This window comes from Emys orbicularis, chromosome 4 (genome assembly GCF_028017835.1).
Source record: "Emys orbicularis isolate rEmyOrb1 chromosome 4, rEmyOrb1.hap1, whole genome shotgun sequence".
NCBI classification, from domain to species: domain Eukaryota; kingdom Metazoa; phylum Chordata; order Testudines; family Emydidae; genus Emys; species Emys orbicularis.
In genome coordinates this window covers 76320489-76338701 of record NC_088686.1, presented here as the reverse complement: position 1 = coordinate 76338701, position 18213 = coordinate 76320489, and the positions used below count along the sequence as shown (strand labels likewise).

General features: G+C 39.3%; 1 protein-coding gene across 1 annotated transcript in view; it reads right to left on the bottom strand.

Moving 5' to 3' along the window:
* PHF21A (PHD finger protein 21A) overlaps window positions 1–18213 on the bottom strand; it is a 273573-nt gene that overhangs the window by 158940 nt on the left and 96420 nt on the right. Inside the window, exons 4-6 of the mRNA XM_065403270.1 lie at window positions 13277–13431; window positions 7708–7740; window positions 5249–5314 (exon numbers count right to left, since the gene is read on the bottom strand). Of these exons, the coding sequence (XP_065259342.1) occupies window positions 5249–5314; window positions 7708–7740; window positions 13277–13330 (153 nt within the window). The 5' untranslated portion in view covers window positions 13331–13431. The remainder of the gene's footprint in view (window positions 1–5248; window positions 5315–7707; window positions 7741–13276; window positions 13432–18213) is intronic.

Sequence of the window (18213 nt, the reverse complement as noted above, 5' to 3'; positions counted from 1 at the left end):
TTAATTACAGAAAAAGTACCCTCTCCGCTTTGTTCTTGTTTGAAAACAAGGCCATGTAATGAGATTTCTGCTGCCAAAATTCGTATGTGGTAGAGCCCATATTAAAATTACCTGTTAAATGGTTATTAGAGACTTGGTCAAGATGGTAAGATGGGGAAGGAAAGTGAAACAGCATCAAAAAAGGCCAGAGAGAATCGTAATGTGTTCAAGGGAGCCAAGAACAACATTCACAAAATATGAAGAAGCATTTCTGAAAAGGAAGTTATGCTTTTAGGTAATCCAACCTGACACTGGCACTGCAAGGCAATATTACTGGACAACACCTTAGAAAAAATTCTGGTTAAATAGGCATGCTTTGATTTTCTAATGTGTTCAAACTTGGTAGGAAAGGTGATCTTGTGGTTAAGGCACTGGAATACTAATTTGAAAATCAGTGGTAAACTCCTGGCTCTGCCACTGACTTTCTCTGTGACCTTGATTAAGTCCCTTAACTATTGGCACAATTCCACATTTGTACCACAATTCCAAGTAATGGGGGGCACATTTAGTGATGACGTATCTGTGACAGGGTAATGCCATTTGTATTTGATTGGGGAAGGCAAGGAAGAGGAGAACAGATGTCTGTTGGAAGTCTTCATCCTGCATGTCTTCTTTAATGCCAGCCCTGCTCCTTCTCAGTCTTTCACGAGAGCTATAGGTTCTCCAACTTTGAAAATCTACAACATGCATGTTGGTAGCTTTTCTGATACTTCAGTTGCTAATTCTAAACCGTTATACTTTAAAGAGTACACTTCCAGAGCAGGGATTTAGCTCCAGGTTACCACTATGGTTATCAGGAAATCATGGCTAACCCCCCATGAAACAGAAATTTTACCACTTAGTGGTGAAAGATTAGTAAAGTTTAACCATCTATTTTATGGTACAAAAATCTTAAAATCAGCTGGGATGAAAATGAAAGTAAACATGTAAAAGGAAGTTTTAAAGGGACATAATCAAATCTGGTCCCAAACTTAGACTTGGTAAAAACGGCTTGTGCAAAACCTAAGAAATGCTACCTTTTAAAAATTCCAACTGATTTTTTTAAACAAACACATTCTTCTACAACTGAAACACTGTAGCTCTGAAATCACTAAACTTAAAACAAAAGCCAAACTGACCTCACCTATTTTCACTGTCCCAGATGAGAAACTAAAAGTAAAGTGAATTTTTAAACTTTCATTGTTAATTATTTAAAGTTAAAATTATCAGGAAAAAAGAACAGTTTAAAATTATTTAAAATTTACACTCCCCCTCCAAATGAAACTTATGTTCAAGAAAAGCGTGTTCCCTTTTTAAAGTTGCCTTTCATGTGACTCAGTGAAACCTACAATGTGCACAGCTTCATTACCTCCCAAGTGAAACAAATCAAAGCATTTACTTTCACCACTCTTTACATTTTCATCAACTATATGAATTTTTGGCTTGCCTTTTTCTGTACAGCTTAATTCTGCATCAATTAACCAGTTTCTCTTTTTACATTTATGCCTACACGTGACACAGACTACTTGCTTTCTCCTTGTAGATTGCCAGATCTCTTCAATTTCACAAACTTCTGAACAGAGTTCTCATTATTAACTCTCAGCAAGAAGCCTTAACCACTATGAATCACTGCAGTGACAAACAGCAAATTCCAGCATATTAGCACTACTCCCACAATGCTTCAGAATGGGAGAGAAGTTCTACAGCAACTGGAAGCCTTGGCTTAACTGCCACAGATTTGGCACTTGCACTAGAAGCTTTTGTGCATCTTCAGTAAAGAAGAGAGCAAAGAATAATTTATAAAATTTCAGCAACAATAATACTGTATTTAATTCAATTTTTACAACTGTAGGTTCTCACTCTGTCCTCAAGCATAAGAGGAGGGACAATCGGAAAAGCAGAATGTTATACACTTCACTTCAGTGAAAGTTGATTAAACAATAGCAAATCTGTCCACAAATTAAAAGCTGAATCATCATCATCCCACAGCTGTGGTTAAAAGAAGATGCCCCATGAACCTACCTAGGGGGAAAATGAGAGCTAAGTCTCCAATTAGCTAAATCTCCCAGCAGAAACTGGGAACCCTGACTCCCTTCTAGTCAAAAGCTCTAGCACGGTCTCTCTCTGAACTAAGCATGTGCTACAACACAGTCCCTTAGCCAGAGGAAGCGAGTAAGGCATTACAGTAAAAAGTGCTTTAGAAATGTATGTAAAAGATGTGAGGAAACAGGAGCACACACCAATTTTGCTCATAAAACCACTTTAGAAGTTAGCCTCCTGGATGCGGTTTTCCCCCGTATGCAAAGATCAAACCAGTATTTTCTCAGTTACATTTGTTATAAAGGAAAAATAATGTAAATGAGAACAAAAGTAAAGACTCTCTCAAAAGCACGGTGTCTGACTCTTAACAAGCTGCATCCCTCTGCCTTGCAAAATCACAGCTGTGTCTGCAGAGACTTTCAGAAACTCAAAAGGGCCCCTCTCCCCCCCCCCACAGAACTACATACACAAGAAGCATGTCTTCTCTTCATGTAGAAAATGTATGTTCAGTTTAAACACAACTTCATATAATCCCCATTTTAGCAGCCATGCTATTTTAAAAGGACACTAGCAGCTCATGGACCCAGTGGTAGAGATGATAAAGCATCTGTTTTACATCCTGTTTTAATATTTTGATAATCACAAGAACATCACTGTTCAATATTTAGCAAAAACAAACAATAGGAATGTAAAGTAAGAAACTGGTTAACAATTTAACACTTCACACTTTCTGTGTCACAAATGAGGTCCCTTTTCATGATTACTGGCAGCCAACAATTCAGAAACTGAGTTAATCAAAGCTTTTTAAATACAACTCATGCTTTATCACATGACAAAAAATGCTTCACCATGTAAAATTTCAAGATGCTATGCTGAGCAAACAGGGTGCAGCTTCTCCTTAGATGAATGTCCCCATACACCAGGAGTGGGCAAGCTTTTTGGCCCAAGGGCCACCTCTGGGTATGGAAATTGTATGGCAGGCCATGAATGCTCACGAAATTGGGGTTGGGGTGCAGGATGGGGTGCGGGCTCGGGGGTGGGGCCAGAAATGAGGAGTTCAGGGTGTGGGAGGGGACTCCAGGCTGGGAGAGGGCGTTAGGGAGTGGGAGGGGGCTCCGACTGGAGGTGCCGCCTCTGGGGTGGGACTGGGGTGACAGATTTGGGGTGTAGGAGGATGCTCCAAGCTGGGACCGAGGAGTTGGGGGGGGAGATCAGGGCTGGGGCAGAGGGTTGGGGAGGGGCTCGGGGGTGCAGACTCTGGGTGGCACTTACCTCAAGCAGCTCCCGGAAGCAGCAGCATGTCCCCTCTCCGGTTCCTACATGGAGGCACGGCCAGATGGCTCTGCGCGCTGCCCTGTCCGCAGGCGCCGCCCCTGCAGCTCCCACTTGCCACAGTTCCCGGCCAATGGGAGCTCGGGGCAACGCGCGGAGCCCTCTGGCTGCCCATAAACGTAGAAGCCGGAGGGGGGACGTGCCGCTGCTTCCGAGAGCTGCGGCGCATGGAGCAGCCCCTGACCCCGCTACCCAGCAGGAGCTCAAGGGTTGGATTAAATTGGCTGGCAGGCCGGATGTGGCCCGCGGGCCGTAGTTTTCCCACCCCTGCCATAAGCAATGACTGAAGAGAAAACAGAGCCAAAAGCAACTAACTTATTCTCAACTGCAACTCATATCTTCTGTTCAGGTTTTTATAATTATAACTTTAAAGAATATCAACCACCATAAGACAGATGTCTATGTTTTTCTAAGCTTTGAAGTTCCATCTCCCCACTTCCAGTATCTCACCTCCTGTTCCTGTCTGAACACGTAAACTGATAGTCAATCCTTTGGCATGATGGCAAACTAAACCTGAAACTATCAGGAGCCCTCTGACCTAACTGAAGAATTCTGAAGCTGCAGTCTCTTTCTCACTCTGACACACAACCACACTATTGTGCTGATTTCAGAGAACAAATCACCTTCACAGGAGACACAACACAAACAGCAAACTTCAGTTTTTAGTTGAATTAGCCTTCCAATTTAAACGGTTTTCTTCACTATATTGGTAATTTACTCATTAAAATATTGCACTACATTATAGTAGCTAGACAACGAGTTAAGGAAATACAATGCGAAGTTCCATCTTCAAACAAAGTTTCAAAAAGAAACGTTAATTGATTCCTACTACTTCCCTTTGAAACTACACAGTTCATGGAAGTAAACTTTTACTTTCATAAAGACTATTTAATTCTTAGAATATATGCAGCACAAATACAAATGCAAGAAGCTAGATGTGATGTGGGATACAGCTATACATTCTGCTTAAACATGTTTCAAAAACTATTTTTTTTCCATGCAGGAAAAAAGTCAAAAGTCCTTTGTGGATTTAGGCCACAGCGACCAAGAGCTGGCTCGATGCAGTTATATTTTTATAGTAATATTGTAAACATGAACTAACAAAACAGGGGTTTTTGACTGAGTTTTTTTTTTAATGCATAGGTCAGTAGAACTATGTATCCCATCACAAGAAAATCTAAATTCAATAGTTACCCATATGGCTTTGCAAGTCCTCTAGACATTCTATACAGTAATCATCTGTCTGCCAATGACAAATATTTTCAGTCTATATATGGAGCAATCCCCACTAGGTGACTAATGCCATTAGCAGTCAATTGTGGAGCAGCCCATTAGAAACCAAGCACCAGTCAAGACAAGCAGTTAGCCTAGCAAAGACTAACATACTGGCTTGCTATGGACTAAGAGGTAACCAGTGTACAAAAGGATGAATCCAGAAGCCCTTTCTCAGTTTCTCAGTCCATAAAGTGTAATAGACTTCAAAGAGTTTTGCCTGAGTAAGGACTTCTTGGTTTAGAATAAAGTGAGTGAACTTTAGACTATAACTCCGGTCTCAAGTTCAAATCACTGTAACAAATTGCCAGTCTCTTCCCACTTCTGTTTCGTATCAGGTAAAATATAGTTTAAACAGAACGCTTTCTTGCAGCATTTATCAATCCAGGCCAACAGATAGACTAGTCTGTTTGTTCAAGCTTCATTTATTTGTCTTTATTTTTTGTTGTGTTAGAGAAATTAAACAAAACCCCAAAACGTCTGACTGCCCATACTTACATCCACACAAAGAAATTTAGCAACTCTCTTAGAAGATGAGAGCCGACATTTCTTTAAAACACGGTGTTAAAAATATCCGTTTCCCTACCTGTTTCTCACTCAAAGCTGTGATTTTGGCTTGGAGTTCATGAAGCTGTTTCTTCAAATCAGCATTCTGATCAGAAAGAAAAAAATATCCGTGAGAAAGATATTCCATTTGTTAACACAATAGTAGCAGGACTTCTTGCATAGTGTACTACAAATAATAAAGCACCTCTGGACATACCACCAATCAGATTATTCAAATAGCCAAGTAGAGACTTATTCAAAAGTCATCTGGTGCAATAATCATTAGTGGATTTTTCCAGTGTTCAAAAATAAATTTCGGGGGAAGGAAGAGATGTGGCTCAGTTTCGAAGGAGTTAGTTAAAACATCCCTGGGTGCTTCACAATATGCTGTAATAAGGTTAATTTGTATATCACTGTATTTTCAGATCAGAGAAGCCAGAAGGAAAACTGTTTATCTTAGGGATTTCTATAGTACGCATCACATACTACTTAAAGTATTGTCTCACCTCCATTACTTATTCAGTGACAGACAGATATCAATTGACTGTCAAGGACTTCAGTAACCATATCTATTAGTAGGAATTAAAGAACCATGCACTCCAAATGAGAGGTGGAATATATCTACTACATCCTCTTCCCCCTTTTCGGTACAATAGTGTATGTCTTTTTACACCTTAGTTTATATTTAGAAAAGTTGCGGCAGCCTTAACAATGCACCACTCATGTTAGCAATTTGCCTACAAGGACATTTTCTCAAGTTTAAGATTCTGAGAGCCATAAACAGCTCACTGTACAGGATGTGATAGGGAACTCAATTTTTATTTACTAAATCTAATAAAAATACAAAGAAAAAAATCAAACCAAAAACACACACACACACACACACACACACACACACACAGAAAATGTGGTTAACAGCTTCAAAATCTTGTTTTGCATAAGTTTCCCTGCATTTTTCTTCTTCCATTTTCTCCTCATGCAACCTCTTTCTATGTCAAGTCATAGCTCACCTAGACTGTTGATAAGGGAACACATTATTTCTGTAAAATGGCATGCACACCTTCAGCATTATATAAAAACATGAAACCAACAAACCTCTATTACTACTACAGGGACTACCATTCTCAGAATAACTTCCACACTTTCACATTCCTCCACACAACTTTGAAATGCATCCTAATACTGACCTACAATCCCTTCTAGTCCTAGGATATCATAAAGCTCCAAAAGCTATTCCAAATCTTTACTCTCAGCCCTCCCTTGCTGTTCCAATACTAGCCCACTTCACAGCTCATTTCTGACCTGCAGCATCTATGCCAGTAAAACAGAAATGTCTTGCTCCAGTGTCTACTCACCAAGCACATACTCAGATAATGCAAATTATAGAAGATAGCAGAAGTGCATTTATTGGGCTCGATTCAGACACAGCAAAGAAAGATTTAAAGCAGTGAGGGGAAAATATTTGCACCACTAGGTGAAGCACTGAATTAGTTTCTCAAAGTGATTTTAGGGTTGACAAAAAGAGCCAGGTTAACTGCCCTGGAAACTAAAGTCCTCTATCTGCAGAGCAGATAGAGCAGGAGCAGCCTACAAGCTTCCTCCCAAACCCATCCCTTTGCTAACGCGCCTTAAACCCTGACCTTAAAAGCCTATTGCTAGAAACAGGATGGGAAGTTTAATGCACATGGCTAATTTGGTCATTAGCTTCTCTCATGAGATGACAGACAAATTCTGTCACCTTCTACACTCTACATTACTCTACCCTAGTGCACATTTTTTCTCTCATTCTTACTACTTGCCTTCATGCCCCATTCATGTACCCAAGAAAACCACCTCCCCACTTCTTTTTGTGCCTTTTCCATCACGTTTCCTTCCACAGTGCCCCTATTCCTGGAACTCTTTCACTCTATTCAAATCCCTCATTGCAACTCAGTTTAGTCCATCAATGTACATCAACTCATTTAAACAAACCAAACAAATGCAACTGTATGTGCTAAGATAGCATTTTCTTCTAGTTGACCAATGAACTGTGTCTTAATTTTGCAGGTTCCTTGTAACTGGGCCCTCATCTTCCTTTTTACTTGTACAGACTGTTACCAACGCTTAAAACAGTCAATTAGTGCCAAGTGTGGTGGAAGTGTTTATGTTGTGGAAAGGTATCCGCTAGCCACTGAACTGAGACCAGCGATTCATTTCAAACAGGTCAAACAACCATTAGATAATAAATTGCACTTATTACTGACTTCGGTTGAATTTAAAACATTGGCAACATGGAGTTGAAAGGCTCCTTATCCTATTATTAATCCCTCAGCTATCCAATACTCCCCATTTATTTTTAAAACTTATAACTTGCAAAGAAAAAGAAAGCATTACTTTACCATGGCAGTAGATGATGAGCAAATAAACAATGGCAAACAAGAGGTCATGGACTTAGTTTATTTTTTTACACCTTAACTCCAGGAGTAATAAAAGCAGTATAAAACAAAATACACATTTTACCTGTGGATCTTGCTTCATTTGGGCAACCAGTTTCTAGAAAGAAAGAGATATTCATCAATACATTACAGGGTTCAATCAAGGTTTGGTTTATTGGACAGTTTATGTAATGGCCCTGATTAGAAGTTGGAATTTAAAGAAGACATCCTGTACTTAAAAAAAAATAGCAAGAGACTTAGCTCATCATGAACCCAAATTATTTTATAATTCACAGAAACACTGTCATTAATATAATGGGACATCCCTATTAATTCTATAGTCAGCCTGTCACCTTTCAAGTTTAGCTGAAGGATGCTACTACCTTACTTCTTTTTAAGCAGTTCCTGCAAAAAATGATTCCCTTTAAGGACAATTTAAGCCAGCTGGGTAACCTAATCAAATAGCTGTGTGTTCTCTAAAACTGCTGCCTTCTTTGCCCACAGCCATAAGGAATACTGAACAGACTGAACTACTTCAGATACAATAGTTGTTTGTTTGTATAAATCAAATGCAGCACATTTTAGGCAGTAAGGAACTGCTTGTGTGTTGGTCTGGCTGGTACCACGTGGGAGACCCATGTTCAGAAGAGACTTTTCCACTTTCATCCCTTGAATTGGCAGTGACTGAGATCATCATGGATGAAATATCCCCCACATCCAAGGGGAAGCAGACAGATGGTTACACCATTCACTGCTGTTCCTCCTTCAGTTCCTTCAGGCAGTTACAGAAGGGTGCTGCATATATATATATATCTCTAAGCAAGAGGGAGGTTATCAGGATTTTACTAAGGAAAACCAGAAGCCCAGAATGATGAGGCAAGATAAACCCAACAACGCAAATTCCTGTTTTAGTGGTGGCCATTTCACTACATCAAATTATTCATCTGTGAATCTGAAGGGGACATGGTAAAGTCCACACTTGCTTCCCTATCCCTTTAAAAGAAAAGAAAAGAAAAAAAGTGGAAAAAGAATCCAGAATATAAACAGATCCATTATTACACTGCATTTCACTCACATCAAACTGCTTGAAAAATTGTTAATTAGCATTTCTTAACGATTTCAGACTTTATTTGTAATTAAAATAAATAACAAATACAAATAAATTTGTAAAGTCTCCTTTCATATCCTAAAAAAGACAGATAGCAGACATGCCACTTTAGTCATGCAGAGAAGCAGATATCTTCCCAAAGGTTTATATTCTTGGCCCATTTTCATCTGCTTCTCAGTGCTCACTACCTCAGATAAAGTTATGTTAAAATAACTCTGCTAGTTTTTAATATAAATTTTATTTAAAATTTGGAGACAGATTATTTTCTCACAACTTTTCATAAGACAACTTGCAAAAGTCAGTTTGACTATAAACTCTCTTTCATACAGCATTAAGTATCAGCAAATGTTAGTAAGTTAGGATCACAATATTGCACTATCCTCCAAGTAGGCAGGAGTTCAATGTGAGAGAGAACAATGGAAGCTGGTCTTAAATTGTTTAAAATATTTCTTCTCTACTTTGCCTCCAGATGGGGAGAAAGGAAGGGGTAATCCAGGCTCTCCCATTAATCTGCCCCAAGAGTACTAGTGGAGACCAATTCTTCTGTGAGGACAGCCAAATGCAACTCCCTTTGAAGTCCCTCAACAATAACAAGTGAATTAACAAGAGCAAGGTGCTTTAGAATGAAACCAAGTATTGCCTTCCACACAGCAGCTGAAAGCACTACTTCATAGAATCAGAGAAGCACAGAAATGTAGGGCTGGAAGGGACCTTGTGAATCATCAAGTCCAGCCCCCTAGGCTGTGGCAGGACCAAATAAACCTAGACCATCCCTGACAGGTGTTTGTCCAACCTGTTTTTAAAAAACTCCAATGATGGAGATTCCACAACCTGCCTTGGAAGCCTATAGTTAGAAAGTTTTTCTTAATAGCTATCCTAAATCTTCCATGCTGCAGATTCAGCCCATTACTTCTTGTTCTACCTTCAGTGAACATGGAGAACAGTTGATCACTATGTCCTTTTTGTAATAGCCCTTAACACATCTGAAAACTATTATCAGGTCCCCACTCGGTCTTCTTTTCTCAAGACTAAACATGCTCAGTTTTTTTCCTCATAGGACAAGTTTTCTAAATCTTTTACCATTTTTGTGGCTCTCCTCTGGACTCTCTTCAATTTGTCCACATCTTTCCTAAAGCATGGTGCCCAGAACTGGACACAGTACTCCAGCGGAGGCCTCACCAGTGCCGAGTAGAGCAGGACAATTATCGCCCATGTCTTACATATGACAATCCAATTAATACACCTCAGCATGATATTAGCCTTTTTTGAAGCTGCACCATGTTGTTGACTTCAGTAAGATTCCTTATTCCTTCCAGCTCAGAGTGAAGGATAGAATTGAGTCTCGAACCTGAAGCATCTTTCCATTTGCAAGAAGTTATGATTCCCATTAGTGGCAGCCCTGTCCAGGACTTATTTCTGTAAGACTTTTGATCATTAGTACAGTGGGTGGTGCAAGAAAGGAGAGTCAGTCCTAATGAGTTTAAAAGGCTACAATCATAAATATAAAATGGGGAGATGCAATGAAGGAAAAAAACACCCAGCACATTAAAGTGAGTTTATTTTAATACTGTCTCCTTAATATAATCACAATATTCATTTTCATATAACAGAGTACTATAGCTGCCACAGGTAAGGTGCAGAATAAAGAGGTTGGAAGGTTGTACAATATGAAAAAATTTGACACCACTAATTTCATATATTTCTAGATACACATATATGTCCCCATCAGCAACATGGGTACAGGGAATGAGGAAAAGGAGGAATTTGTACAGTTAACTTAAATTTAATGAAGCCACCTGAAAGAGAAATCTGGGGAGTCAAAAAACTGATGAACAAAGATGACATGATGAAGGACAATTCACTCAGTGACAGGCAGTGCTGGCTTCTGAGTGTGCTATATTGTACCTTTTGCTGAAATACAAAATATTACCAATATATATTTCTATGCAAGATTTTTCTTAAATCAAAATTATATCACATAACTTATTTTTCCAACACACTGCCTAATGTCACTCTCCATTTGAGTTGTACAGCAGTAAACAACAATGAAGTTTCCTGAACTCCATCTTTACTTTGTTACTGACACACCTACATGCTCCTGAAAAAGTTACCTTTTAAAATGAAAAATATGATTAGTAGAAATAAAAGTGAAGACAAGGGGCAAAGTCCTTTAGGCCAATTTCTTCTTTTATGGCGAGATGCTAGAGACACTTCCATAACTAGGGCTGAAATAAACCTTCTGCTATAACGACACCTCTGACTTTGCCAAATCAAAACCAATTTGCCTGAAATCAGTCTTAGCTCAGGGTAGAATTTTTTGGGAAAGCCTAAGGCAAATTGGACACACACAAAACTAGACGATACATGGGTCCATTTTTTAAAAATAATTTTCTCTTCCTAAACATTATCCAACTTCTTAAAAAAAAAAAAAAAAAAAACATTAGTAGACCTATACCTAAAAATATCAGTTGCCTTTAGTAAGTACTGGTACCTTTGAGCAATTTGGGGAGAGTTTGGAATGTATGTAGGACACAATGTGAAAACAGCATTCTGAACACTGCATACCAGTTGGCACATATTTTAAGAAACATGCACAGGCCTGATGCATGCTTCATAACCCTGCAACAGTGCCATGGGCCATTAAGAAAGCATTCAGAACCTCAATACAAAACTTTATGAACTCCACATGGAAGATAAGGACCTTCAAAATCCGCCCCACACTTGCATATAAGGGGTTAATGATGCCGTAGGGCGGCTGTGCGAAAAGCAGCCAATTGGAGAGGGGCTGCAAGGAGCAGCCAATCAGAGCCTAACAAGCCCATATAAGAAGAGCTGTAGAACAAAGCAGGTTCAGTTGCTCCCTGGAGCTCAAGGAGGAAGGCCTGGCTGCCTTGCAGGAGGAAGGAACGCCAGCACTGCTACTACCGGGGAAGCTAGAGAGAGCTCCTGGCTGGTGGCTAAGACTGACATGCTGGGGCCCTGAGGGAAGGGTGAAGAAAGTGCTGGAGCTGTGGAGAAGTGGCCCAGGGAAATGTACTGAGAGGTTGGAGGGGATACAGCATGTGGCTGGCATCTACAGGGTCCCTTGGCCGGAACCTGGAATAGTGGGTGGGCCCAGGTCCCCCCACATACAGTGAAACACTGGTTGGACAGTTGGACTGGCCCCCGGAAGGGGGAGCGCAGTGTGTGGGGCATGGCCAGAGGGCTGTGTCATGAAGACAACGCCGTAGTCCTTGGAGTGATGCGGGTCCAGGAGCAGGAGTAACGGTGGGCGAGGAACACTGGGAACGGACATACTGACCTGCGGACCTGATTGCCAAGACAACCAGCAAGAGGCGCTAGTATGATGAGTGGAGCCCCATCACAAGCACATAATACTAATCTGCAATTCTGGAAACTGGTATCTGGCTCTCTTTAAATGATCCACCTGCTCCCAGTAAAAGGCCTCAGCGTCTATCAGAATGCATCTAAAGCTAGAATAGAGGAAAGGCTTGAGTTCTGTTCCACACTCTTCCATATTTTGGTCTTAACACTTCATAAACTTTATTCAGTTAGAGCTCACAACATCCCTGTGAGCTAGACAAATATAATTATCCTCATTTTACTGATCTAACCATTCAAGTATTATGCTCATTGTGGTAGCTGACAAAAACAGAAGTGAAGAGACTTGCTCACTGCAAGACAGTGTCAGAGCCAAGTTTACAGTTCAAATCTTCTATAAACTTCATCACAGAATCCCACACACATCTCATTTTACTCATGTAAAAGAAGTAGCAGTTCTCACATGTCCCTGAGAGATACTCACAGAGTTAGTTGATTTTATATTAATTGAGTATTTTGAAAAGATAACACTACATTATGGTAGTAACTCCATAGTTATGGTTGTGACCTTACCTTATATTTGAAAAACCATTTTGACACACCTCCACTTACGTTTCTCAAAGCTATACCAATCTAACTAAAATTACTCATTTGCGATGAAACGGAATGACTGTTATTTTTATTGCCATTTAGCATCTGACAGACAAAGCTTAAGCATCCTAACACTACAAAATAAAGATTCTTCTTGAGCTCAGGTGAAAGGAGGTTGTTTCTGCAGCCAAAAATCTTGGGTTCTATTTAAAATACCACTCGAGTGGCTTTCACCCTGGTGTCTAAGCCCCAGCTCTATCAGCATTCAGCATGTTCTCACTGGAACACATCTCTCCATGATTCCAGGATTTTCTCCCTATCCCTCATGTTGGCTGTATGTGCCTTTGGACCACAGAAAGACCTTTCAGCCAAAATTCACTGAAAATGCCCTCTTTAGATTGTTTCCTCAATGCTGAAGAATGTCATTTTAAAAAAAAAATTCAGACCAATAGATTTATGAAGTATTTACTGGCATAAAGAAGCCACTGATGGTTAAACAGAAAGTTTGAAGTGTAAAGTTCTATAGCTATTTCAAAACTTAACAGGCTATTGCTATACCTGACCTCTTAGGACTAATCATTACTTGCACTAAAATGTATGAGAAGAAAACCAAGAAATAAAGAATACAACTTACCTGGTGAACCTGAATTTCCACTTTCAGAGCCTCCTGTAGAGTCTGCAACTCCATTCTCTACCTTCTCCACTCTTTCTAGCTGTCTCTTTACTAATTCCACAGTGCGTTCAGTCTCTGGCTTCAGAAAATGAAAGTTCCTTTTCTCCACACTATTGCTGTAGAATAAAGTTTTTATTTTATGGTTAGCAGAAGCCAGAAATTAGGCAGTTTTTAAAACGTAGTTATACTATAATAAAAAACATGAATACTGAAATCAAATAGACCATCTTTCATAATAGCATCTGAGTCTAATTTGCAGATGATCCTTGCAAACATAAGGAACCTAACATCTTCCCAAAGAAAGCTTTCCTTCTGATCTTTTAACCTGACTTGGAAACTTTCTGAACTCCTGAAAATTGACATTCTTGCTCCCTGTGTTGAAGTTTGCGGGCAGACATGTTTGCCTACAAACGCTCTACTAACTTGCATATTAAACTAGAACAGAATATATATTCCCAGTGCTGCACAAAAGGGATTAAAACATATCTTTTATTGGAGGAACAGCGCTGCGTAAGCTCGAAAGCTTGTATCTCACCAACAGAATTTGGTCCGACAGAAGCTATTACCTCACCCACTTTGTCTCTCTATAATCTATTAAGACCATTTAAAATTAAATTAAAAAATAATATTCAAGTGGTACATGTTTACAGCTGAAGTTCTGAAGAAAGTCAAACCACTGAACTAGTGGTAGTCCTGGGGTAAGTACCTGGGACCAGAGTTTGTTGAAGTGCTAAACCAGTTTAAGACAGCAGTAGCCTCTTCTGGAAGCGCAGGGAAAATATTTTCTTCACGCCAGTTTAACTAGTTCAGTTCAATGACTAGTTCATTCAAAGTTAAGACACCAATTGGAAGCTGAAAAGCATGAAAGCTTGTTTTCCACTTCCAATCTTTCAATAAAAATGTGATATGACAGAATGAGATTTACTAGCTCTAAAATCCAGAAGACAAACTAAACGATCAGTTCAATTCACTAACCATAGATAATGCTTTGTTCAATAAATCAGTTATAGTTTTAAATGCAATTTTTTAAAAAAAAAATTTATCAAAAAGTTTATTTATTCAGCACATTTAAGGCAGAACTTTTAATGAATTAAAAAAATTAAGCTTTAGTGCATTTTTAGTTGCATTAGACTTTCCATCCAAATACAGCTTGACACAATCTCTCTCTCTCTCTCACACACACACAAAATCTAGTAAACAAGAAATGCATTATTCACCACTTTCTAACAATCAAAAATGTAAAAATTAGGAATCTGAATAAATGTATGTTAAACTCTAAAGTTCCTTAAATAAACTTGTACTGTAGCCTCCTAGTTTTATAAAAGCAGCACCAAATTTAGTGTAACAGGTACATTTAATTGAAAATCAGCATGTTGTAATGGTGAGCAACCAGTGAAAATTAACCTCTCTTTAGGAAAATAACTGAAGTACAAATGCAAAGCAAGATTAAAATCTGATTTCAATCAAGGTTTCCTGCTTGCTGATCTAAATAATTAAAATCTGTGATTTAAATCACTTTGATTTAAATCAATCCATGATGATTATTAATAAAGTCAATGAGTCTTATTTTAACATTCTCTGTCTATGGCAGGAGTTCTCAAACTTCATTGCACCGCGACCCCCTTCTGACAACAAAATTTATTACACAACCCCAAGAGTGAGGACTGAAGCCTGAGACCAGCTGCCCCAGGTGGCAGGGCCAAAGCCCGAGCCCTACAGTCCCAGGCGGGGGAGGAGGGGCGGGCAAAGCCCAAGAGCTTCAGCCCCAGGCAGGGGTCTGTAACCTGAGCCCCACCACCCAGGGCAGAAGTCCTTGGGCTTTGGCTTCGGTCCCGAGCGGTGGGGCTGGGGCTCGGGCTTTGGCCACAGCCCTATGTCCCAACAAGTCTGAGCCAGCCCTAGCGACCCCATTAAAATGGGGTCCCAACCTAGAGTTTGAGAACCGATGGCCTATGGGAAACAAACCAGGGTTGGGCAGAAAATGAAACTGATTAAGAACAAAGTGAAATTTACCAGTCTAGTTTTGCTGTCCAAACTGAGTCAAATCGCAAAAAGTACTCAGTATATAAATGGTGAAAATAGAAGTATTAGATTTTAATTCATTAATTTTTTAAGTTTAACGGACATTAGTTATAGGTAAAGTGTTTTTTTTTTAAAAAGGGAGGGGGGGCTCCAATCATGTCTCCTAGAACTGTGAATAGAAGGACCATCTGAGTGTGGCTCTCCCAGCATCTGATATTGAAGAGACAGGGCAGCTGCCTCTTCAGCACCACACCTACACAGAGATTCTTCCACAGGTTTCATGAGGTTCATATGGGCGAGTAGGTGGAAATTAGGTGAGAAACTACACATCATTTCCCAGCTCTTGTGCTACAAACCTTTATGAGAAAATACAGCTCTAGGCTCTCTTACCCTTTCCTCAGAGGCCCCACCAGGATTTCAGAAGGACCCGTGTCCTGGTAAATTGCTGCTGATGCAACTCCAATTGAAATGCAGTACTTGGGAGCTAAGTGGGGGGTGAATGCTGACGTAAGGAGCCTCAGAGGCACAGGGTCTTCCACAGGCCTCAGGGAATCCACCATATTTGGGAGCAGGCCCCACAGTCTGTGATTAGGCCAATCCCACATATCCCCAACTGGATGACATGAGGGAAACCTCTGCATGGGATTCCTCATGGAGATCTGCTCTCCCCAAACCCTTCATTGTGGGCATGACCACTGGAGAAAGAGATCTGAGCCATAATTTCTCTCATCAGCGTCTCTTTAAACAACAAGAAAACCTACAAACAATTAGTATCCTGCAATAAAATATTAATCCTTTGAGTTATAGAAGTGCAAACAATTCACCTATATTCTACCCTACTTTACGTATTACATTTTTTCATCTAGAAAGGACAATTTTTTCTTTTTAAACCAAGAAAAATAAATAGTTTCCACTTTTTAGATTGCCTGCCAACCTTCTGTCCAAGAGGAATTTTTTTACAAATGAAAAAGAAACTAGTACTGAGAATGTTGAGGCCTTTAACTCTAGTGCTTATCTGTTATTGTAGCTAGCACATACTACGGTTATGTGATTCTAATAGAGTATTAAACATTGCAGATTTACACCAGTTTAAAACAAAAAAGGTGAAAAGCAGAGGAAAAATGAGACTATGCTGTCAAACACAATACAGAAAAAGTAAAATCAGGTTTTACACATGTGCTTTAAATTGAATGTAAAAAATAACAGAGCACTGGAAATATAAAGACATTATAACTACCATTAATGAGGGGGCAACAGAGGGTCCTGTGGCACCTTTAAGACTAACAGATGTATGGGAGCATAAGCTTTCGTGGGTGGCTGACAGTTCAAATTCATTTGTCAAGTGTGTTAGTGGGGCATGAAAAGCAAAGTTCAATTATTCTGAAAATACCCTTAACAACCTATGAGTTACACATTTTAACCTTTATAAAACTTTTGGTTAGTATATGCAGTACCATGCATATGTGCAGCTAAAAAGTCTGGGTCATGGTAAATTCAAATTTTCAGATTCAAGCATTTGCAATCCACTGAGCAGGGGGTTGGACTAGATGACCTCCTGAGGTCCCTTCCAACCCTGATATTCTATGATTCTATGATTCTGAAATAAGCAATAAATGGGTATGCATTACTGGCAATTAGTGCACATCACAGGTACACTGTGGCAGGCATGAGGTCAAAGACAAAGCCAGCCAAGAACTGCATCAGTATCTCACTAATGCACAGCTTCGCAGAGTCTGTTGCAATTTGAGGATATTTTTTTTTACCATTTTCCATTTCCCCCCCAAAATAAATACACAAAAACCAATAACTGAGGGGGGGGGGGGATTTTAAGCAGCTCCTTAAATTTCAAAGGGCTTTGGATCAGATTCCATATAAAAGGAGCTCTAGGTAAGCCCAACCCTCACTCACCTCACAGGGCAAGAGAAATTAGCAAGGAAAATTAACATCTTTCTCTAACCTTTCTTCCTCTTAAGTTGACTAAACTCTTGACTTTCTCCCTCTTTCCCTCATCTCACAACCCGTTACTCTTTCAAAAGAACTGATTTTGGCCCAACAGTCCTTTCAATGCCAAAGCTAAACTACGAGTGTTAAGCAGTCTATTTTATAAAGAAGAAAAAAATAACCAGAAGTGGCTAAGGGCACAAACCAGTTCTGAAAAGATCAGCCAGACCCACAGAAAGCAGTTCAAAACTGCCACTTTTTTCCTCTTGAACCATTCTTCCAGGCTAGCTGCTGTATTTGTCAGATTGTAGCACTATTATTCTTTTCGCAAAGAAATGGAATGAGGATCCCTGAAGCAGCTCCCAATTCTTCTTTTTTAAAATACAAATAAAATGTTACACAGTATAAATGCTTTGTATTAGTAATAAAAATAATACTTATATATAGGGCTGTCAATTAACCGCAGTTAACTTATGCAATTAACTCAAAAAATAAACTGTGATTAAAAAATTAATTATGATTAACTGCACTGTTAAACAATAGAATACTTTTTGAAGTTTTTTCTAAATTTTCAAATATACTGATTTCTATTACTACACAGAATACAAAGTGTACAGTGCTCACTTTACATTATTATTTTTTATTACAAATATTTGGCACTGTAAAAATGATAAAAGAAATAGTATTTTTCAATTCACCTCATACAAGTACTGTAGTGCAATCTCTATCGTGAAAGTGTAACTTACAAATGTAGATTTTTTTGGTACATAATTGCACTCAAAACCAAAACAATTTAAAACTTCAGAGTCTACAAGTCCACTTAGTCCTACTTCTTCTTCAGCCAATCGCTAAGACAAACAAATTTGTTTACATTGGTGGGAGATACTGCTGACTGCTTCTTATTTACAATGTCACTTGAAAGTGAGAACAGGCAT